Source organism: Hipposideros armiger, unplaced genomic scaffold, assembly GCF_001890085.2.
Source record: "Hipposideros armiger isolate ML-2016 unplaced genomic scaffold, ASM189008v1 scaffold_32, whole genome shotgun sequence".
NCBI lineage: Eukaryota > Metazoa > Chordata > Mammalia > Chiroptera > Hipposideridae > Hipposideros > Hipposideros armiger.
The window spans coordinates 4,759,894-4,783,937 of NW_017731382.1; the positions used below are offsets into that span (position 1 = coordinate 4,759,894).

Consider the following 24,044-nt stretch of genomic DNA (forward strand, 5'->3'; position numbering starts at 1 on the left):
GGCTTGCAGGCAGGACGAGGGAGGCTTGCAGGCAGGACGAGGGTGGCTTGCAGGCAGGACGAGGGAGGCGATGACGTGTGGGCAGGCTGAGCCACTTGGTCCTCGCTTAGATGAATGAAGCAGGAGCCTGTGGCTTCCCCATCAGGCTGCCAGCAGCTGCTCATCTTCTGCCTGTGTCAACCTGCTGACATTGTGGGCACCTGGTCCCGTCACGGTTTGAGGTGGCTACCCCCTCGACGCGACCCTGGCTTCGATCCACAGGGTGGGTCTGGAGGCCCCAGGGGACGAGAGAGGGCCTGAGTCACTGTGGTTGGAAGAGGGACGGGCAGGACAGCTGTCCCCGGCTTCCTGGCAGGCGGCCTGGGCAGGTGTAACAGGTTACCCCTGATGAGCAGCTTGGCCACAGGTGATCTCTGGGGATGCCCAACCTAGCTTTGGGTTCCTGCCTGTGGGGGCTTTGGGCTTGCTGGGAGGCCAAGTCCCATGTCAGCAAATGTTTGGGCACCTGCTGTGTGCCGTGCGCTGGAGGAAGTAACCAGACCCAAGTACCTGTCCTCTAGGAGTTCACATTCAAGCCCAGGGGGTGACGTGGTAGGTGCAGAGACACGGCAGGGCATGGGGCGCAGTGAGAGGCAGTGGGGGGCAGCGAGGGCTGCTCTCTTTAGATTTCTGAAGTTCCTTTCTGAGCCTGCAAGAAGGAAGCCAGTCCCTCATTCTCCAGGAGTTAAAAGGTTAAAAATGGTTTTTAATTATTGTTTTTTTTTTCTGGGTGGATTTTGTTTTATTAATCCAGAAGTAAGACAATCCTATAATGTAATTCCCTAGGTGGGAAAACCCAGCTATTAAGAGTGTGGATTTGAATCCCAACACTATGTACCGATATGGCCTTGGGAAGTGGTGACCCCCTTGGAGCCTCATTTCTTCCTTTATACAGTGGGGCGCATGATTGCATCTACCTCCCAGGGTTGTGGTGAGGCTAAAGGAGAGTAAGATACTTAGAACATAGTAAGTGCTCAATAAAGTTTCACTAATATTAGTATCATCACCACCACTATCAACACCATCACCATCATCACCACCATCACCACCATCACCACCATCATCACCACCATCCTCACCACCACCATCACCATCATCACCATCACCATCATCACCATCACCATAATCATCATCACCATCACCATCACCACCATCATCATCACCATCACCATCACCACCATCATCTTTACCATTATCGTCATTACAGGGGATGCGGAGATCTTCACAGGAAAATGGGGACATCCAGGTTTTAGCTGTGGCGTTGCTTTCCCCCTCGCCACTAAATCTCTTCATTTTGCAGCCTTTGATGGAGTGAAGGCCTGAGCGTGTGTGGAGCTGGAGCCCTTGTTTGCATTTCCTCAGCCTGGGGCCATGCATATTTTTAGGCTGAAGGCCTGTGGCGGGTCCGACTCCCTGAGAGGTGCCCAGATCGTGCCCCGTCGCCCTGCTCTGTGGCCGGTCTTCTGCCTCTGCTGAGGAAGCCACAGCCTCATTGCTGCCGGCCGCCCAGCTGTGCAGAGCTGGGACATCTGGCTCTCTGGCGAGCCTCTGCCTGAGCTCCAGGAAAGCCCTGGAGATGCCGGAGATTAGCTGGCCTGGGGAGGGCGCCTCTCCCCTTGTGACAGCCACTTTCCACCCAGGCCTCTTGATCTCTCGGAATCCAGATTAAATTCCGATAATGAGCCTAGCTGGAGACCTTCCACGGCCCGCAGGCCTTGCTTGTAGCGTGGCCCCAGACAGCTGGAGAGGCGTGCCTGAGCGGCCCCTTGGCAGGCTGTGGGGCGGGTGGGGACTGAGAGGCAGGTCTGGGGTCAGTGGCCTTGGCTCCAGTGGCCATGCTTGAGGGGTGGGGGTGAAGCAAGGGATCCGAGTCCTGCCCTCCTTTTCTGGACCCGAAGCCCAGGGCCTGACCAGCTGGGGTCCAGCTTCCCGGAACTGGACTCACTCTGCCCCCCGTGGCTCAACCTCTGGTTCCAGCTGAAGGTGAGGGTGTTTGGGGGTGGGGGTTGCACTAGCTCACCAGTTTCATTTGTGGAAACTAGACTGGGCATTTCCCGTCCTCCCGCCTTCTTTCCTCCTCCGGGTTCCAACCTGGCTCCCCACAGTGCTGCCCTATCGGTAGGGGCTGTGGGTGCTCCGTGATACATCCTTTGGGGAACCACAGGCCTGCCAGGGCAGCAGAACCCACTCGAAGGGTGTCAGTCACGGCCCAGGTTGAGCTGATGTTGGCCGGATGAAAAATGTCTCTTGGTTTGTCTCAGGGACTTTGGCTGCCAGGAGGGTGACCTCAGAGTGGTCTCCTGGGCCAAGATTGGATCAGCTGCAGCCTGAGTCGCTGATCAGGGAGCTCTCCCCGCAGTGGGCTGGAGAGGGACCCTGAGGAGGGCGGCTTTTCAGCTCCCTTCAGCCCAAGGCCACCCGCAGGTGGTGAGAAGGGTGGACGCAAGCCTCGTGCCCCCGTGTTACCCAGGTGGGAGCTCTGTCACCCGCACCCCCCAGGGGCCCTCCCCAGGGCTCCCCAGGTTTTCAATTCCCTAAAAGGAGGAGGTGTCGCTGGTGTCCTCAGCAGTCCCTCTAGGAACACATGCACCCGCGCAGGTCTTCCCTTTCCTCTGAGAAGGATGCTTCCTCCAGAGCTGCCCTCACCGACCCAGAGGCATCCTTGGCCCATCACAGCTCAGCGCAGCCACTCGGCTCCTGGGGATCAGGTGACATGCACTTCAGAGTCAGCTGGCTGGGGTGGCGCCTGAGCTTCTGCATTCCTGACCCTCCCCAGGGGATGTCCTTAGATATAGGGCCATGGAGATGGGTGAGCAGGTGCTTGGGTGCTGTGTGTAGAGGCCGTCTTACTGGGAGAGCACTGCAGTCCCACACCCCAGCCAGCCCCAGGGCGGTGGGTACTCAGACCCTGCCTGCCTGCGTCCTGCTCAGTAAGGTGAAGGGCTTGATTTTATAGCAAGACTCTGGTGTTTCTGACTTTGGTCACCCTGAGTGTGTCTCAGCCACAGGACATGGTCACCATCCAGAGCACGTCCCACCGCCTGCTCCAGGCTTGTTACCATTTGGTGCGCCAGGCACTTCTCCTTTCTGGTGCGCTTTGGACATTATCCTACAAAGCCTTGTCATCCCCATTTATAGGTGTGGAGGCTGCTCAGAAAGGGGGAGTAACTTAGAGAGATCATGCAGCTAGAAACTGGCAGAGTTGGGACTTGAACTTGGGTCTTGGATTCTGGCGCTCACGTTCTTGGCCACGACAGCGCCATGGTGCGTCTCGCTTGTACCGATTCCCTCACGTGGGGCTCAGGCAGGGCGATGGTGAGGCCCAAGCTGTGGCTCTCAGCCTTGGCCATGCATGAGAATCACTGGGGCTTCTACAGCCCGGACACAGCAGAGGCTGGAGGTGGGGCTGAGCATTGTGTAGCCAGGGCTGGGAACAGGTGGCTGATTCCTCGTCTCTATCTGTGAGCCGTCTTATGCCCATGAGATGGAAAGGGAGAGATGCCTCCTAGGACAGGTCACCATGTGCCCTTTTGCCTGGTCTCTCAAAGTCAACTATTTTTCTCCTAAAGGACTGAACCCAAGGTGAGGTCCAGGCCCGGACTGACAGTCTCAATGGCACAAGGAAGTGGCTGGCTGAGGGTGGAAATCTCTTTAGGCTCTGGCTCTGGAATCTTCCAGAAGCATCCAGAGTCTTCTTGCTGCTCCTGAAGGCCTACGTGCCTGGTTCCATGTCTCCTGGCTTCCGTCGCTCACCACTAGACCTCAGCCCCAGGGCGTGAGCTCTGGTTTGGAGCTGCTTTCTCAGGAGTTTCTGTTTCAGCTCCCCAGTGACCTTTTCAAGGGCAAAGAGGGAGGAGCTGGCTGCTAGGGCGCCGCTGGACCATCCTGGACGGTCAGAGGAGAGCAGCCTGGGCAGAGACGCCTCGGCACTTTCCTCGCTGCCTTTCTCTAAGGCCGCACTCCAGATCCCAGCTCAGAACGCTGGAGCGGGATGGAAGGGCCATTAACACCTGTTGGTTCCCCTTGGGGTTCGTCTTACGTGTGATCCCCCAAGGGGATCACTCTGGGAAAGGCCTGCATCCTGCTCTACCTCGCTGGACAGAGATGGGGCGTGCTATGTCCACTGTAGTTAGCGCTGGTCTCAGCGCAGTCGGCCTGCCCTGCTCAGCATCCCAGAGCCAAATGGCCCCTTGGCTTCCTGTCCTGCAGGCTGAGGCCATCTGGTGGGCCTTGGTGGTTTTTTTGATCTCTGTGCCTTTTATTTCCTTCCATAATCCATCCCAAGTCTGGCTTCGCAGGGAGAAGACGGATGGTGGGGGGAGCCCCTGGTGACAGATTCCATTTGTTGAGTGCTTGCGAGGGATTAGGCTGGTGCTTACAAGTTGCACGCATCCTGTCTTCTGCCTCACAGTGACCTTGAGAAGTCTACCTTCTCTCGTTTTGTGGATGAGGTCACTGGGCACAGAGGGATCAAATGACCCTCCCGAGGCCACACGCCAGAGGGGGAATTCACAACCAGGTAATGAGTATAATTTTGGGTGCTGGGGTCCCACACTCAGAATTCTGATGTAGTGGTCCTAGTATCACCTTGGCACTGAGAATTTTTAAGGCTCCCCAGAGTGGACTTGCTCTCTGCTCTGTCCTGTTCCTTTGAGGATCTGAGGGACCTTAGATGAGTCACTTTACCTGTTTTATGGGGATGGAGACGCCTGTGTAAGAGCTGAGGACAGTGCTGGTGAGTGGCAGCTAGGACTCCCCAAGGTGAGCGGGGGATGAGCGTCTAGATGTCTTTCTGGGAGAGGAGATCACAAATGGTGACATCAAGGAGCGTGCATGAGGCACTTCCTTTGTATCTGCGCTGTTCCCATCACTCCACATGGATTTAATGCTTGGCTGTGACAGTCAAGATGAACGCATGTGAAGTGGTCTCCTGGCAGACCTGCCTTGTGGGAGACGGCTGCTCCTTTTACGTCTTGACTGATTGGCTGTTGCCTCCCAAATTCACTGTGAAATCTTCACCTCCCCCCCCCTCTTTTGACAACACCTCTCTGAATTGGGAGAAGAGATGGCTGCCTTCGCGAATGGCGGTGATGACAAAGAAGATTGTAGTGAGTGCTGACTATGCAACATTCTTTAGTCCTTCCTATCACAACCCCCAAGGAAGGTACCATCACCTAGTCCATTTTACAGACAAGGAAACTGAGGCACAATACCACATTAGGGGTTACGGAAAGGGAGCTTGGTTATCCCCAGTCCCATTGTTTTTCTTTCTTGGCTTGTGGATACACATTTTCTTTTCCCTTCACGGCAATCCTAGGAATTGGGTAACGGTGGGGAATTGTATTTTCTGCACAAGGAAACTGAGGCAGAGAGGACAAAAGATGTGCCCAGCTTGTCCCAGCTCTGCTGACGTGTCCTTTGTACCTGGAGACTGGCACAGAGTAGTCACTCAGTAAAGTACATTCTCATGAATGGATAAAAAAGGGATCTGGCTTTCTAAGGCATGGGCTTCTTCGGTGGACAGACCGTCTTGCATCGAGGTGTTTCCCATGCCAGCACGGTGCCTGGAACCAGTGAGTGTCGCTCCAGGAGCGCTGACCCCACCGTCTCGCTCTCCCAGCATCGCCAGACCTTTGGCCAGTCCATCCCAGCAAACCATCCCACGTGTTCTGTCTTCCAGAACTGAAACCCGAGAATGCCTTGTTTTCAGTCTTTCTCCAGCATCTGAGCCCAATTTCCAAAAAGTGAAAATTGCCCGTAATTATAATACTTTTCGATCTTAGGGAAGTTCCCCTGTGATGATTATAATTATATTATTTAGAGCTTGTGTGCCAGTGGGTACCCAAGGGTGGATCGATTCTCGTCTGTCGTGGCCCCGGGCCCCCTACACGGGAATGGATTTGGGGAGAACGGGCGTTAGGATTGGGGGCTGGCTAGATAACTTGATCCGGCGCTTAATTCCAAAAGCACTTCATACTTGGACCTCTGCTCGCCTATAGGAGCTTATTTTTCCAAATGTATTAACATCTGTGTTTCATATCAGGGCCTGTAATTGCTTTAGCCTTTTTGGCAGGAGACAAAGAGAATTAATATTTTTCAATTTGGTCATGAGCGGTCATCTGTAGCTGGGAAGAAAAGTGCCTGCTTAAATATGAACTCAGTAAGGATGGGGAATGCAGGCTCACCAGAAGATAATGTCTTACAGGAGTCGACCATGGCTAAGGAAGTCCTCGGTGATTCCGAATTCAGGGCGGAAGTGGGCCTCTGGGTAAATGCTCAAGGTTCGTCCCAACACTGGTTCTTCTTTTGTCTCCCTACTGCCAGCCCCTGTCAGCGCCATTTCTTTTGTTGTTGCCTCTGCCATGCCCATGGCTTTCCATTTTGCCAATCCAAGAATGGAGGGAGAAAAGCTGACCCCTGGCCTGCATTCCAACATACACGCTGCCCCTGCCCCACCTGGGACCCAGGGTAGGCGTTGCTAATGGATAGCAGCACTCTTTCCTGCCTAACCTAGACGTGGCCCGAGTCCTCAGCACAGCTCCATCGCGAGAGGCAGCCATTGACGGAAACCTGTTGGCCACTGGTCTCAGGCCGGGTTTCCCTAAAGACGACCCTGAGACGAGGACTGTGTGTGGAAGTGAATGATTAGCAAATGTTTCCAGAAAATGTGGGCGTGTGGGAACGTGTGTCTGGAAAGGCAGGCACCAGCCCAAGGGGCTGTGCTATGCAGAGTCCCGCGAGGGTGACTTAGGCTCCCTCCTCCTGCAGGTGCTCGTGGTGACAGAGCTGCCTGCACCCCTCGCCCCAGTCAGGGGTCAAGGAGCGGAAGTGTTTATATCTTCACATCCATCAATACTTAAGGCAGGAGTTCTCAGCTTCAGCACTGCTGACGTTTGGGGTGGGCCATTCTGTGTCGGGGGGCGTCTGTTCACTGTAGGGTGTTAGCAGCACCCCAAGCCTCCACCCAATGAGATGATACTGCCAAGGTTGGACAACTCAAAGTGTCTCCTGACGTTGTCAAATGTCCCTTGGGGGGCAGAATCGCTCTGGTTGAGAAGCACTGGGGTGGAGGGAGGGGTGTCTATTCCTCCGCTCCAGCCCTGCGCCTGCTCACAGGCTGCTGTGGGTCCCACGGTCCCGGACGGCAGGGCTCCTTGAGTGAAAACTGGGTTATAAGGGCCTTTTGAAAGGCGAGGCTCTTCCTCGGGGGGTCTAGTTGGGGACTCGTTAAAGAAGATACTTGGCTCCTCAAGCAGGCTTCTTTTTCCCCTCCGGGCTATGGGTTAGGGATGTGGGCTCAACCTTTGTTTCCGGGGTTGGGCCCACAGGCTGGGGGGAGGAGGAGGGGGCTCATGAGTCAGGTTTGCAAGTGGGGCCGAGTTAGAACGAGGAGCCCCTGAAGAAACCTGTCCTTGTCACGGGAGGGACCCCCCTTAGAGGGCTGTTTTCCGGAGGAGTCCTGCTCGGATCTCCTTACCATTTGAGGTTACGTGTGCACGGGCCCTGAATTCCTAGGAGAAGAAATCGGTGAGACCCCGAGTCCTGATTCCTGGGCAGTAAGATCTCGGGACCGCTACTTCTCCGGCACTGCCGTGCTCTCTCGCAGGCACCACCCCACAGGCCATCTTGGATGGGGTCACTACCCTGTGTGTAGGAAGCCATTTCTCGCATGTGTCCTCTGAGCTGTGTTCACGCCGCACAGGGGGACTGGTGGGTGTGAGCCCAGACGCCCACAGCATCTTGTTTTGGCTTTTTTCCATCCCTGCTTCTCTCGGGGTGGTTCCTGGGGTCACCTCTCAGGCAGACTATTTGCATTCAAGTCCTTGTCTCAAGATCTGCTTCTGAGGGTGCCTGAAATGTGATGGAAGATAAGAGAGCCCACCTGACAGGACTGTGGGACATCAGTGGTGTAAAGCACAGGTGGCACCTGGCACAGCAGGTGTCCTCAGGACCCCCCCCCCGCCCCCCCACTTGCCACCACTCTGGTTTGTCAGCACGAAGTCTCAGACACCCCTCCCCCACTGCATCGAGTTGTTCAGATCTGTCCTTTGCTTTTGGAGCCCTTGAATCTGGTCATCGGGACACATGCTTCCTTCTGCGAACTCCACTGTTAAGTTCATTTCCTTTGTCCCTCGCCCGCTGCACTTCACTTTTCTGCCTCTTGTTTGGGATCTTAAAACAGCCTGTGGTTCTTAAAAAAGAAAACGTTAGGAAAGATGGTCCAGCACGATAACTGTGTTTGTGTTGGTTTGTTTATTCCTTGAATGTGCGTGAAGAGGCTGAATTTACCTCGTTCTATTTTGGTCTGGAGCTGGAGGCTGGAGGAAATGGGGCAACCAGGGAAAGTCTCGGAAGATGAGTCTCCCCTCCTTGGCGTCTCGCCCACCCACCTCCACCGTGCCCGCCGCACGCAGCTGCCCAGCAGCGTGGGATTTCCAGAGCCACCTCAGAAGCTCCGCAGGGCTCGCCACAGGCCTGGTTTTTCTGGGGGGACCCCAGAGGTCATGATGTTTCACCGCAGATCTGTCTGTCTCTGAGCACTCCCATCACCAGCGTGCCTCACCTCTCATCACTTGGGAGGTTGAATGGAATGACAGGGCCTCCAGTTTCCGGAAATTCTGGGGCCCAAGCCCTGGAATCTTAAGCAAGGGGGAACCAGAGTCGGGTCCAAAAGTAAATTTGAGGTTGGCTTCCTTCCCAGCTGCGGCTCGCTGCCCCTCTTTGTCCTCCTGGTTCCCCCTGACACGTACGGGTGAAGGAGCTAGCCCTGATGAAGTGATGGCACAAAAATGGACGAGGTGAACCCCAAACAACCGGCAGCTTCCAGCTGGGGGGCTGCTGGGAGTAACTTGGCCCATGGAAGGTGGGGCGTGGAGGTGTCTGAGGGCTGACCAGTATGTGTGACCCGTGGGCACGGGGTAGGGTGGTGGGCTGAGGCCTGGGAACTAGAGGCAAGTCTGTGGCTTTTTCTGGAGGCTCCTGAGTAATTTGGGAAAACATTCACTCACAAACACAATCTACAGAGAGTGGCACCAGAAAACCTCGTTGCCTGGTAAGAAAACTCCGAAGACACTAGCACATCCACTCAATGTGTGTTTGAGACCCACTTTGAGCTATGCGGCTTTCTAGTTGCTGGGTGACAGCAGTGACCAGCAACGTAGGACTGGTTCTTGCCCACAAGGAGCTTAACATCCGGTGGGGAAAGAGGAAAACCCGCAGAACCATGCAGGCAAATGTAAACACCAGCCTGAGTGCTGGAAAGGAGGGCTGTGAAGGTGTCTGCTGAGGATGCGCCCATTAGGGCATCAGTGGATGCCGCCCTGGGGAGCGGAAGCATGAACAGGGGTGACGGAGGTCAAAGGACAAGGAACAGTGTCCCAGGCAGCAGGAATAGCATGTGCAAAGGCCTGTGGTAGGCTGGCATCTGGTACAGACGCCAGGAGGCTGGAGCACTGGGGGCTGGGAGGGAGGACAGGGGTGAGAAGGGATGTGGGGGAGGCGGAGGGACAGAGCGCCCAGGCCCTTATGGGCAGGGTGGCTACACACCCCGTGTGCCCATCTAGAGCTATGATAGTCCCTCCTTCCTCTCCCCAAAGTTTCCTAGTTGGGACCATCAGGCACCTAGTCTCCATTATCATGGAACACGTTCGAGAATTTGGGATTTTTATCCTAAGAGCTAATGAAGGTTTCGTGAGCCAGGCCTCCTCTACGATGCTATATTTGGAATGAGGGTCAGAGCAATGTGGTTGCAAGTTCCCCGCTTTAGGGCCGGGGCAGCTTAGATCCAGCGGGAGAAGGCTGACATGGGCTCCAACACGGAGCCTTGAGCCCCTCTCTGCCTCTGTGCTGGCATTTGACGGTAGCATCCGTTTAATCCGTGCTTAGAACACTCCTCACTGTTATCTCGTGCAGGACAGAGGTTGGCTTGCCCAGGGTCACTCCCCTGGGATTTTACTGTAACTCACCAAGGACCCAAAGCCTTGAGTTGTGATGTCTATATCCCAGGACCACCCCAGGGACTTCATCACAAAGAGGGTCCTGTGCCCCACGCAGACATCCTGACTGTTTTCTCCTGAGGGTAGGTGCATCCCTGGTGGGAGAGAACCTTCCATTTCTACCTGTGCTCCTCCCCCCTCTGCACCTCCTGCCCCTGTGATCCGCGTGTACCCACAAGTTGGAGAGCCTCTTTGTCACAGGCCGTTGCCGGGGGTAGACATTTCTTTGCAGCAGGACTTCTCAGAGCCTTTAAAGAGTTAATGTGCGTTATGAACTCTCTAAGGAGCAATGAAGGTGCTTCCCAACCTTATTTAAATACAGAGCCCTTTTGATTTCTGACCGTCTCCTTTTCCTTTCTTGGATATCCTATTAATGGGAGACAGTTTTTGAGACCTTGATAAGCTCCAGACTCTTCGTTTTGCTGATGGGGAAACTGAGGCCCAGACTTTAAGGGCTGCTGACTTGCTTCCTGACTTGCACACCACGAGCCTCCTGGCCTCCCGTGAATGCGCAGGTGGTGGGCGGGGGCAGGGAGGAGGGAGAGAGACAGACAGACAGACAGACAGACAGACGGTCATGGGGTGGGGAAGCCGTGGGCTGGCGACTTGTGCTCTGGCTGTGGGAGGAAGATATCATGCTTCTTTGTGTGTTTTTCCACCTTTCTCCCAAATGACTTAATTTTAGTCTTCCTGGATATGCACAGTCTTAAAGTGTGTTTAAAAAAAGCCTCGGACCTCCCTGACTTCATCTTCCCACCCTGGGGACGCCAGGGACTGCTGGGTGACTTGGTAGAAAGGCAGGGCATTCCCTGAAGCTGGAGGTGGGGTGCCGGGACCTGGGCTGAGCCCTCCAGGGCTCAGGAGGGGCGTGCTCAGCGGCCGCGCCCGACTTCCTCGCGGCTCCTTTGAGCAAGCCCGGCTTCCCTGCGGGGCTGGTGTTTGCACGCCAGTCTGACTCCAGGTGCACAGAGCCGGCTCCCCAGCCTGACTCATCCCTTAGCAGCAACATGCCTGCTCCCCTCCATGACATCATGTCAGCCTGGGAAAGCTGGCTTCCCCGTCGCTCGCTCTCTCTCTTGCTCTCTATCTTCTGAGGAATGTTCCGCAGGCCCAACAGCAGTTCACAACATGCAAGGTTTTAAAATGTTCAGCTCTGCAGTTTTCCAGAGGTGAGAGCAGGGGTGAGGGAGAAAGTCTGCCGGTAACTGCTAGTGGTGCAGTCGGTTATCTCTACTCCCTGCATAACACTCTTCCCAGCTTCTCTGTTCTCTTAGGACCAGAACCTTCCAGTGGCCAGAGGCCTTGCAGGCTGCAGCCACTGCCCACCTCTATGCTCTGCATGCACCTGCGCCCTCTCCTCGTCGGCGTCTCTCGTCACACTTTGCACATTCTGTTCCCTCTGATGGAATGCCCTTCCTGTCCTCCCACCTGCGTGGCCCCTGCTCATCCCCCTGCCTTCCCTCAGGAGACGCTTCCCAAGGAATATCCTCCCTGAACACCCTCACCCCCAAGTCCAGTCCTCTTCATCTGCTGGCCCAGGGGACCTCTTCCTCTCCATCCCCTGACCCAACCAGGGTTGAACGACCCTCTGTGTGAGGTGCTCAGAGCCTCTGGACCCAGAGCCCCATCGCTGGCTGCCGCTGTAACTGGCTCTAGCCTGAGACACAGGAGGCACGCAGGGTGGGTTTCGGGAATGAAACTATAGTTCCTGTGGCTGCTGGAACAAATGACCACAAACGTAGTGGCTTGAGACAACACGAATTGACTACCTTACAGTTCTGGAGGTCAGAAGTCCTAAATGGATACCGGACTAATGCCACGGTGTCCCCGGGGCTGGTTCCTTTGGGGGCTCTAGGGGACAATCTATTTGCTTGTCTTTTCCAGCTTCTAGAGGTGCCCGCGTTCCTTGTGACCTTTCGTCAGCAATCGCATCACTGACTTCCGCTTGGTCTCACACCTCGTCTGACTCTCCTCTCTGCCGCTGTCACTTATAAGGACACTTGTGACTACATGGGGCTAATCCAGGATAATCTGCCATGTCAGAAATCCTTAATTTAATCACATCTGCCAAGTCCCTTTTGCCATGGAAGACGACAAATCCATAGCATCTGGGGATTAGGATGGGGACGTCTTGGGTAGGGGTTATTATTCTCCCACAGAACCCGAAGTTTGTTGTTTCCCTCCCTTTGATAAGGGGCCACGTGGCCCTGAGCCAGACACATTCTCTCCTTGAGTCTCTTCCCTTCTTCTAACTGGGGAAGAATTTCTGGCTGGGGACACTGAGGTGACAGGTGGCTCCATGTGCCTCATGTCACTTCCTGTCTGGGGCCTGCCACTCGCCAGCTGAGGATGCTTTCTTAACTCTTCTGTACCTCAGTTGTCTCATCTATAAAGTGGGGATTGTGATAGGATATACCTCTTTGGAAGAGGAAAGATTAGGTAAGAAAACGTCACTCAAAAGCTAGTGCACAGTAGGTGCCCAGAACGAATTGTTGGGGTGCTGAGGCCTCCAGCACTAGCCATGCCTCCTGGAGTGACCTTGGAAGACTCTGAACATGACCATTCCAGACCCCAGCTGGTGTCTGCTCCTCAAGGTGATGGACCCTGGGGGTTGGGGGGGAGTCAAGCCAGGTCTGGGGCTGTGATGGCAAGAGTGTTTCCATCACGCCACCCGACACAGGCCCGGGACTGGGTCCTATTCTCAGGCAGCTACCAGCGGCATGTGCACAAGACAGAAACTCGGGTCTTCCGAGCTGAAAAGCACCTGGAGTAAATTTCCAAGGTCCTGTCCAGCTACTAAGACCTGGACTGCTGGGACCCTCTGGCAGGTCGAAGGAGGTTTCTCTCCCACATCCTGCAAAGTGGGAGGGAAAGAGGGTGAAACGGTGTCTTAAGACGAGACTGGGACTGTCCCAGGTGCTGAGGCCGTGGGCGCTGGTGACCCAGCGGGAGTCTGTGTTTCCTATGGCTTGTGCTCCTGCCGGAAGTGCCCCAAGGCCAGAGGAATCCTCAGACGTCCATCTCGGCCCTGTTTTGCCCGTCTCAGGGCTGGATTCCCTGGAGCTGTGTGTGTGCGGAGGTTCGTTCCTCAGAGGCCACAGTCCAGGGGGTGGCATCCTGCATCCCACATGGGGCTCTTGCTGGGTTGTGGGTGAAGGCCCTTGAGATCACAGTCTCTAAATAGCCTCTAAGGAGCCAGAGGGTAAAAAAAAAAAGAGGACTTTCCATCTTCCCACGTTGGCGATTTAAAAATACGCACTTTTCCATCGTGGTGGAACTTTCCAGGGGAAGGTGGGCTGAGCGGCGCTGGATGGAAACCAGCTCCGGTGGTGTGTGCGGCTTCTCCGGCTTCTCCCTGTGGGTTAGATTTCACCAGTCCTCATGGGTGTCCCTGGGTGGGGGAGCCCACAAGCCCCAGCAACACTCTGCCCCCAGGCTGCTGGTTAGTTATTAATACCCCTCACCACCACGGAGTTGGGGTCACCGGCGGTTCACGCCTCCCAGAGAGCAGGGCTTTGGGGAAACCTGTGTTTCGGGAGGGGAGAAGTTGACCTTTGGGGTCTTGCTGCTACTTCCTTAATCGGAAGCAGTGTGACAAGAAGGCGGAAGAAACGCCACATTTGTACCCCAGCTCTGCTGCCCCTCTGTGAGCTGGGAGGACCAGGTGAAACTGTCGGCCCCCCCCCCCGAGAGGGTTAGAGCCAGGCCACCCAGCTCGCCCAGGTTTGTCCCGCAGGAGAACATGGAAATATATTGCCCCCAAATGGAATCTCGCTTCTTATAGAAATAGGACTGTGCTTGCTAAATTGAGACAATGTTGATGTACATGTGTAGAGGGCAGCTACATGCGAGTGAATTGTTGCTGAAACCCGAGTATGGGCATATTGGCTTTTCATGAATAGGTGTGTAAACCTTAAAAATATTATTTCGCAATGATGTCATACTCTATATGTGGGGCTTATGTTGGCCTTATCCATTAAGAAAAATACAGATTTATTGAGATACAATTCACATACCATGTAAGTCACCTTTGTAAAGTGTATAATTCAGTAGGTTTCTTTTTAGTGTTTTCAGAGTCATGCGACAAATACCACTTTTCAATGTTAGAATATTTTTATCCCCCGAAAAGGAAACTCCATGTCCATTAACAGGCGCCGCCCCCGCCCCGCCCACTTCCCCTGGTCCCCACTTGGTTCTCCCCGGTCACTGAACAAAGCGGCGTTATCCTGCTTTTACAGAGGAGGAAGTGGAGGCTGAAGGGTTAGCTGGCTTAACGCGAGCCTTCTCAATGCCCCACCACCTAGATCTCATCCCCTTCTAGAATTTTCTCTGCCCCACGCAATGTTGTGACAATAATGTGCACCATGCAGGGTTCAACAGCTCCCTCTGTCTCTTGCCTCTTGGGGAGAAGGTGAGTGATGGAGGCGACAGGGCTTAAGCGCTCAAGTTCTCAGGTCAGACTTCTACACTGTATCCTGGTTCTGTCACTTAAAGGGTCTATTGACATGGACAATTGGCTTCACCTCTGAGCCTCACTTGGCTCGTCTGTAAGATGGGAACGAGAACCTCACTGTTGGGGAGATTCAGGGACCTGGCGCCAGGAAAGCCCCTAGATTTTCAGCAGCAGGGGAAGGAGATAGAATGCATTTAGTTTCCTTGGAGTCCTTCACCCCGAGCCTTTCCCACCTGCGCTCTCACCTGGGCTGGGTCAGGGAGGCCAGTATGTTCAAGGTAAATAAAAATGTCACAAAGGGCTCGTTCAGTCCCTCCTGGCTGTAAGAACCATTGTGTTTTAACAAGATGCTCCCAGTGGCAGCTAGAGATTCCCACTTCCCCATCTGCCAGCCTGGCCCTGGCTGCTGAGTAGTTTCTCCATTGTCCCGTTCATGTGGGCCAGCCTCACGCCCGGGCCTTCCACCTGAAAGCAAAACCTGTTCGTATCTTACTCTTCCCACCTCAACAAGGCTCCCCGGCCCCGATGCCTTCAAACGAAGAAGGCTTGGCTCTTCCGAGCCAAGTGCAAACTGCGGCTTGGAAGAGGGGAGCTGGTGCATTCACGGTTGATTCACGGATGAGTCAACACCAGCCTGTAGCATCTGGCCCTCGGTGTCACCGCCTGTAACCAGAGAACGCTTAGGATCGTTTGGCAAGGCCTTCCCTCATCAAAGGCCTGGTTCTGTTCCCTAAGTCACTATTCATTGTTCTACCGCCCATAAGGGCCTATCCACATAGCTGGTCACATTTTCCTGCAAATAACAATTTTCCAGCAAAGACACCACCCAGCTTTGTGACTTCTGTGCTGTGGTGTGGCTGATCCTATCGGGGCCCTGGGAGTCTGACTCAGTAGGGGAATTGTTTGGGTTCAGAGTGCTGTTTCTTCTCTCATCCAATTGTTGAGAAACAGCTGGTGGCTTCATTGACTATCTTGGTAGCTCTCCATAGCCAGGAAAGTCACTGAGGCAAACTGGAGGTGAAGACAGCAGGAACTTCTTGTTTGTAAGTTTAAAATTTGTGTGAACGTCCCCCAAGCCCGTTCTGACACTGCCTCTGGAAGGACACCCAGGAGAAGTGAGCAGGTCATGGAGGATCATCTCATTGTTTTTATTCTGTTTGGATGTGAGAGTCAGACTTAGGGCTTTCAAAATCCTTTGTGGCTCTGCAAAGACTCCTTTGCCTCTATAATCCCTCTGTATTACAGAAGAAAGCTTCTTACACATCAGACAAGATATCAGTTTGATTGGCTAGGAGACAACGTACTGTCTTGTGGCTCCATTTTGTTGGTCTTAAGATCAAAAGCCATATTCTATTCATACACATTGTATAATAATAATATGAGTAAGCATGTTCTGAATTTAGTTCTGGCAGTTGTTGAGTAAGAGGGACTTGGGAGGGGGGCTGGGGGGATAACCCCTGTTTCCGTCTTGGTGGTGCTGTCCATCCCTGGGGAGTGTCCTGCCTTCCCACGGCCAAGGGCTGGGCATGGACTTGACTAGGCCAATTAGATTCTCTGCCCTCAGACTTTTGGATGGAGAGATGCAAAGAGGGAAATACAGATCAAGTTTCTTCCTTCGACAACTGTGATGAGACAGCCTACACCCTCACACCTCCCTTGGCTCCTGTCTGTTTCTGAGCCTGGTTTGCCATCCCGATGTAGGCTTCTCTGAGTGAACTGTTAATCTCTCGCTACACTTCCAGTGGGTTCTGAGTCAAAGTAAATTTAAGACGCTGGCTGACACTACTGGTTTAGTCCCAGCGGGCCTTCTCCTGAGTCTTGTACATATTCATGTGCCTGGTTAATGTCCAATGTTTTATGGCATGCAACAGAATGATAATTTGGCTAAATTCACTAACATGGAGACCTGCAGGCCACACAGGAAAGACAAATGGGGTGACTGGCAATGGTTTCAGAAAGGAGAGCTGGGGACAGGGCCACTAGGAGACGTGCGCCTCATCTAAAGGCGGCTTCTGCTCCTCAGCTCCAGCCTGGCTTAGTGGGTTATGTTACAGTGAGTTTGATTTGCCAAAGGCTCTGAAATGATGGCAACTACACCTGAGCAAAGGTCGTATCCAGAAGAACCGTCCTCATGGGGTCGCAAGCTGGAGTTTGCAGGTAGCCTGGTTGGGTTCCAATCCTGCTTTGTGTCCTAACAGTGTAAGCCGGGCAGACAGCTCTGCCTTTCTGAGTCTCAGTTTTGAGCTCTGCACAATGGCACAGGTGATATTATCCGCCTCGTAGAGTTATTGTAAGACTCAGTGACGTGATGCTGGTCAGGCATTTCAACCCAGGGCCTGGCCTGTGGTAAGTGCTCAATAAATTGCTGCTGCCTCCCTCTGATGTCTTTTTGTGTGAACAGAGAAAATTCACCTTAATTCTCAGGAAAATTAGATCACTCCAGGAATGATACAGGTTGTCATTTCCTTGGGGCGGGAGCTGGTTGGGAGCTGTTCATCACTGCACCCCAGTGCCTGGCACGACACGGGGGCCCAAATATTTTAATTGACTACTGAAGGACTCAAACTATTGAAACTGAATTTTTATAAGTGTGAAAGAGACATTATGATACTTTATATACTAGACTTCTACTATTTAGGAATATGAAAATCCATCTATCCATCTGTCCATCCACCCATCCATCCATCCTCCATCTATCTTCAATCCACTACAAGGTCAATTGTGGTTTTACCCATTTTGCTACTGCAAAATCTAAGGAAGAGAGAATTAAAGGGCTACCTCTGTTAATCACATCAGTACAGGAGTGCACCTCCTAATAGCTGGTGGGCTCCTGAAGAAGTTATGGGGCCTGGAAATGAAGAGTGTCTGCATTGGTGCCCAGTTGCCTGGGCTCAAGCCCCACCTTGGCAACTTTCTGGCTAAGTAACCTGGGGAAGTCATGGGTTTACCGTGTATTCAATGGAGATGGTGATATCTGCACAACTTAGGGTTGTGAGAATTGAATGAGATGATGTGTGTAGACTCCTTAGGACAGTGCTTGGCAAATGGCGAGTAGTCCAGCAGATACGAACAGCTGCTCCCTGAGACTTTCAGCAACATGAGGCTGTATAATTCCTGCCTTCCTGGACTCTGTCCCACTGGCATCCCCCTAACAAATCTGAAGGGTGAGTTTGCCTCCTAGCAGCACCCTGTCGCCTGTGTGTATAAAGATACCTCTTGTGCACTCCCTTTCCCCAGCACAGCTACTAAGGGGTCTCCGTGCCTGGATCTTGGTTGATGCACCCGCGTTTGGGGGACGGGTGGACCTCCTCCCGTCTCCCTCACCCCACACAGTTCTGATCTCCATCAGTGGCCAGATGTCTGGGTGAGGGAGCTGTGACCGGCTGACCGAGAGCCTGCGTCTCTCTCCTCCTCTCTTGCAGGGAGTCGGACCTGTTCCTGCTTGACAGCCGTACTCTCTGGGCCTCGGAGGAGGGCTGGCTGGTGTTTGACATCACGGCCACCAGCAACCACTGGGTGGTCAACCCACGGCACAACCTGGGCCTGCAGCTCTCCGTGGAGACCTTGGATGGTAAGTCCCCAGCCACTTCCCCAGCTGGCTCTGGTGCAGCCCACACTCCTGAGCTTATGGAGGATCGCAGCAGTGTACACGCTTGTTTCCATCAAGAAAAGGCTTCTGTGCCCCCTCCCCACTGGTACTCAGTGTTCAGCCCTTTGATCCAAACAGAAAGCAGCCCCTAGCCCTTCTGCATGAGATGATTACACAGCTGGTCACTGCTGGGTTGGGTAAGGCCTTGTTGCTCAGAGTGTGGTCCGGCAGGGTCAGAAAAGCAGAATCTGGCCCATCCCAGGGCTGCATGAGAGCCTGAACTCTAAGGAGAGCCCCAGGTGATGCCTGAACACGTAATAGTCTGGGACGTGCTGATGCAGGCTCCTCCACCTCGGGACACAAGGCATTCTGGGGTGTCCTGTGCATTGTAGGATGTTTAACAGCGTCCCTGGGGCCTTTACCCACCAAATGCCAATAGCATCTCCCAGTTGTAACGCCCAAAAAATGTCTTCATGGCTGAAAATTTAAAAGTTACAGGTGTGTGCAACAGCGAATAGTTTCCGTCTGACTTCCCCCAGCTGCTGAGTTCCACCTCCCACTGGCAACGGCTGTTTTCATGTTATTGGATACCTTTTCAGAGATGCTCTCTGGGTATTTAAGCAATTGCATATAGATTCTGCTTTCCTTTTGTATTTTACATCCACAAATAGTGGCAGAGCATTCAAGAGCTTCCTCATTCATTTATCGGCGTGTGCGTGCGTGTGTGTGCGTGTGTGTGTGTGTGTGTGTGTGTGTGTGTGTGTAGTGAGTGTGTTCTGCCCCTCGCTCACTGTGCAACCCTTTACCTTTCAGAGCTCAGCTCCTCATCAGGCAGGTAATAAGAGGCCCTGGGTCAGTGGGCTGTTCTGGGATTAAATGAGTTCCTATGGGAGGAGGAGTTTAAACAGTGCCTTAACCCGCATCAGAACCCCGGGGGCATCTTGTTAAAATGCAGGTTCTGATTCAGCAGGTCTGGGGCAGGGCCTCAGAGTCTGTATGTCCAACCAGCCCTCAGGCGATGCAGAGGCCCCTGGTCCCTGGGCTGTGCTTTGAGTAGCAAGAGCTGAGAGCAGGGTCTGGCTTCTGGTACACACTCCCTAAATGAGAGCTGCTGTTGCTGTTGTTGTTGCTGCTGTTATCACCACCAACAGTGACTTACCCAGTCCCCCCCCGACAGACACCTCGGTGTTTTCTAGTCTTTTGCTCTTACAAACAAGGCTTTGTCGTTGTCCACTCATGAGTGTAGCCTGAAAGCGACACTGTCTGATCAGCCGTGCTTTTGAGAGGTCGTGTTAATGTGTCCTCCTTAGAGGTCTTTCCCTTCGTGAGGGCACCTGTCTCCCCGTCTTCGTCAGCACAGCTTCTCAACAGCTCGTCCTGCTCTGTTCATCCGATAGGTGAGGAACCAGGTCTTGCACTTTTGCTTTGCTTTTCTCGCTCATATGTGAGGCTGGGCCCTTTTGCAGGTGCATCCCTGGCAGTGTCTTCCCCGTGTCCTGTCTGTTCACACCCTCTGCCCATTGTTCTGATCGGGTGTTGGTCTTTTTCATCTTTATATTTTAGGGGCACTTGGCCCTTTGTGATTTGAGCTGCAAATCGTTTCCCAGTTTTTAGTTTTTCTTTCTACTGTGGCCATGCTGGGTCTTGCCAAGTGGATTTAGACACTGTAGCTGATTTTATAACCTTTGCTTTTATCACTCCTGGGCCCCTTTTCCTTCCTATTAGAGGCCACTGCTCTTTGGTCTGCAGGCGCCCATCTGCCTGGGCTTCAGAAAACCAGAATTACACACCCAAGGCCATGAGCCATACGGGAGGGAACCACAGTTTAGGACCATACTTGTTTCCAAGCCGGTCTTCTTTCTACTGGTCCCCTAACCTCTTCTCCCTCCTTCCCCTGTCCATGCCCCCTGACACTTAAAGAGGGTGCTCCAAGGTGCTAGGTTTTTCTATGTTTTTGTATCGTGTTGGCAAACTATGCCCAGTGGACAGAATAGGATAGTTTCCACATTTTTAAAGGGTTGAGAAAAATCAAAAGAAGAATATTTCGTGACATGTAAAATTATATGAAATTCCCACTTGTCCATAAATAAAGTCTTATTAGCACATAGCCACATTTGTTGGTTTATGCGTTGTCTAGGCCTGCTTTTGTGTATTAAGAGCAAACTTGAGTAGTTGTAACAGAGGCTCTATGGCCCATAAAGCTGAAAATACTTATTATTTTTAGAAATACTGACAGAAAAAATTTGCAATTCCTGCTGTATACCAGCATTTCTCAAACTAATTTCTGTGACGTGTCAGTGGGGCCCCAGGGAAACAGGACGGAGGGGAGTCATGATCGGTGAAGTGCGAGAAGTGCTAGGTTGCATCTCTGCAGGACTTGTCAGAGCTTTTGTTTTGCTGATGTCCATTGTGAATCTCCTGATGGGGAATATAGCACAAGGCATTCCAAACTTATTTGGCACTAGAATCATTCAGCTCTTCTTTTTCCTTGAAAGCCCCCGTGCAGCTTGCTGGTGATGAGGTAACAGTGAGGCTAACGTCCACTTGAGTCCTCTCTTCCGAGGGACCGTTTCCCTGGACTGGTAGGCGTTGGCTAGACCTTCCAACTTGGCCCCAACGGGTCCCGTGCTTCTCCGTTCTGCCTGCCCTGCTGGCAGGTGGCCCAGGTTTGGTTTTTCTCTTAAGTGACACTCCACTCAGTTCCCCCCAGTGTCAGTTTGCCATCATCTTTCTCCCCCAAAGTCAGGGTCTTTGATCCCCTTTGCCTCTAGCTTCTGCTCCCCCCTAGGCTGTGGGTAAGGCTCTTATCGAGGGTGGCACAGCGTGATGGTTAGGGCGTGGGCTCAGGAGCTGGCCAGACTCCCCAGGTTCAAACCCCAGCCCTGCTGTTTCTAGCCATGTGAGCCTGGGTGAGTCACCTAATGTCCCTCACCTGGCAAGGGGGGTTAATAATAGTTTCCACCTCCCAGGTGGTTGTGAAGGATTAGATGAGCTCATGCAAGCAAAGAGCTTAATCGCCTAAAATGCAGTGGTTCCTCTTCTCAGCACACATTAAGTGCTGTATGTCACTGTCTCCCGTAATCCTCACCATTACCCAGTGAGCTAGATACTACTGTCACCATCCCATGGTACAGGGAGGAAACTGAAGCCCCTGAGAGGTGACGGGACCCCTCTCCATCCACGGGGAGTGTAGCCTAGTGGTTGCAAGACGCTGCCTAGAGTCAGGGCAGGGATTCGACGCTGTACCCCTGACTCGGTGCCCCGTCTCCTCCCCGATTAGCTGGACACTGGGGGCTGGGCATGGGTGCCGCTGCTGTGGGGCTCCGCCTGTCCAGGCTCTGTGCGTGCTATTTGGTTGCCTGGCTCAGGGGAGGGTCAAGTTTACCAACTGGCCAATTGAGCCAATTAGGCATGTGAGTGTTTGGACTCTGTGGGATGGGTTAGGAAGCAAGTGAGCCCAGCATTTCTGAAACCAGAGGCTCCTGGTGTGAAATGCTTTTTTTTCCCCAGCCATGGAGGGTCTCCCGCACGGTGTCCATCAGAATCCCCAGGGAGGATAAGCATGATAGCGGGGGTGGGAGGGCAGTAGATGGGGGAGGGGGATTGTTTCTGTGCGAAGGGTGAAAAGGATAACTGTTGCATTGTTCTGTACACCTGAAACTAACAATAAAAAAATAAAGACTCCCCAGGGAGGCACGGTCAGCATACAGATTCCCGGGCCCCACCCCACACCCACTGGGCGAGTCCCTAAGAGTGGGCCCGGGAATCTGCCTTTTCTCACAAGCTCCTTGGGTAACTTGGGGACTGGCCCGGTGATAACACCCTGGCAAAGTTGTGCCCTATGTTTTGAGTTACCCCATTAATAAGATGGTGCCCAGGCTGACTGGCTCCTTTCAGGTTCTGGGTCTAAACCTTTTCCTGTTAGATGTCTACACTGGTGAAAGACCAGAAGGGCCTGCTGGGGAGTCTGTGGGTTCTGGGGTCTGTTTGCTGGGCAGCCTGGTGCCCACCTACTGTGTGCCAACCCTGAGCTGCCTGTAGAGACAGCCTGGTCCCTGCCCTGGGGCCTCCTAACATAAACTCCGTGAGCAAGGTGACCTCACACAGCACCTGGACAAGCCGGGTCCCTGCCCAGCTCCCAGTCCCCCATCAGGAAGGGGAGGAGACAGGGCACTGAGTCAGGGGTACAGCACCCACTTCTTGTTCGGAGTTACACAGCATCTTGCTGCCGCTAAGCAGCTGCTGGCATATGGAGCCCTGTCACCGGTCAGGGCCTGTTTCCTCACCCATCCAATGAGCATACTGGTGACAGTGACACGGACGGACGAACTTGCTTTCATCCTAGGGAGGCACAGACATCACAGACCTTCAGGAGCCTGTGTTTGGCACGAGGAGCCCCCCACTCACCTGGCCTCCAAATGCCGCCCTAGACCACCCAGGAAGCATGCGTGTGTCCCCGCTCCCTCCTGCTGTGGCCCTCCTGTTAGCCGCCCCTTGGAACCGCACAGCTGGGCCTCCGCTCTGGGGATGTGCCGGGGGTGGGGGGAGAGGGGAGAAGCTCATAAACTCCCCGGCACCTGTGGCTTCTCCAGAGCCAACTGGGGAGCACCATCTCATCGCCAGGACAGGACTCCACAGGAAGCGGGGCTGGCATCTGCTTGTTTTTCCCTTTGTACAGAAGAGAGAGGAGAGGCAGCCCTCTCCTCCCCAGCCACACAGGCTGCACCCCAACCCCATCCAGGGGCAGGTGGGAGGGAGAGGACGGGCTTCCTGAGCTGAGGGATTTAGGCACATCCTGGCCCCACCGGAGTGGGCAGCTAGCCAGCTGACAACGGGCTGTCTGCGCGGTGCTGGGGAGAGCTGAGCCCTGGCTGCAGGCCCGGCCCCGGGCTCTGGACTCCTGTGCAGGGGCGGACGGGGGACCGGCTAGCGGCTCCTGCACAGACAGCGCTGTCCCCGAGGCCACCTCCCGTGAACTTGGGCGGCTGCTCTGACCTCTAGGTGCCTGGTTGGCAGGAAGACCATAGTGAATTCATGCAAAACGCTGAGCCCTGGGCCCAGCACCCTGTCTGTGCTTGTGAGTGTTAGACAACACGATTGTTGTTGTTGAGTGTTTGTCACAGTGACCCTGCCCAGGTGGCAGCACTGTTATTGTCAACATCTTACAGATGAGGAAACCGAGGCCGAGAAGGCCAAGTAATGTGACCAGTCTCTTAGCTCTGGGTACACTTGGACTTCACCATGGGTTCCGACTCCAGCCCCTCGCTCTTTACTGGAAAGCCTTCCGACAAGGTGGTCACCAGGGACCAGACTCGGGGCAGTGTGTGATTGGCGAGCCCCTGCTGGGTACACGGCTGGGCCAAATAGACAGAGAGCCCAGGACCCTACACGGCTCCTGCCTGGCTGTTCCCGCCGCTTCTGCTTTCCTGGGAAGGAGAAAGCTTGAAAAAGACCTTAGAAGACCGTGGGCTTCTCTCAGGATTACGTGAAGGAGCCCGCGACACGGAAGTGGCCAGGTCTGCCTCTTGACTATCGTGGGCTCCTCACTCCTCCATTAAAACAAATTAAATGTATGTTTTATGACCATGTTGGTATAAAGACGATTATAATCCTGGCTGGATTAAGAATGAAAACATTTTCTCCAACCCTAAACAGTTCATGTTTTGTCTCCTGATTTTAAGAGACATTAAAACATTTTCATGGGCCCCTAAAAGCATCGTGGGCCTGGGCACCGTGCCCGACGGACAGGTTGGCCCTGGGCCCTGCATCCCAGGCTGGGGAGCGATGCTGAGCTTTCGCCGCCACAGCACCTGGCTGTTCAAACCAGCTTCCTACAGCCAACGGCCTCTTCATCTGCATTGGACGCACATTTATTCACTCAACAAACACTCGTGTGTTCCTGCTATGTGCCAGGGACTGTTGTAAGCACTGGGGGTACGGCCCGAACAGAACAAGGCTTTTGCTGTCA

General features: G+C 53.8%; 1 protein-coding gene across 1 annotated transcript in view; it reads left to right on the forward strand.

Moving 5' to 3' along the window:
* Positions 1-24,044, forward strand: part of BMP7 (bone morphogenetic protein 7) — a 91,599-nt gene that overhangs the window by 34,753 nt on the left and 32,802 nt on the right. Inside the window, exon 3 of the mRNA XM_019637162.1 lies at positions 17,910-18,058. Coding sequence (XP_019492707.1) covers positions 17,910-18,058 — 149 coding nt within the window. The remainder of the gene's footprint in view (positions 1-17,909; positions 18,059-24,044) is intronic.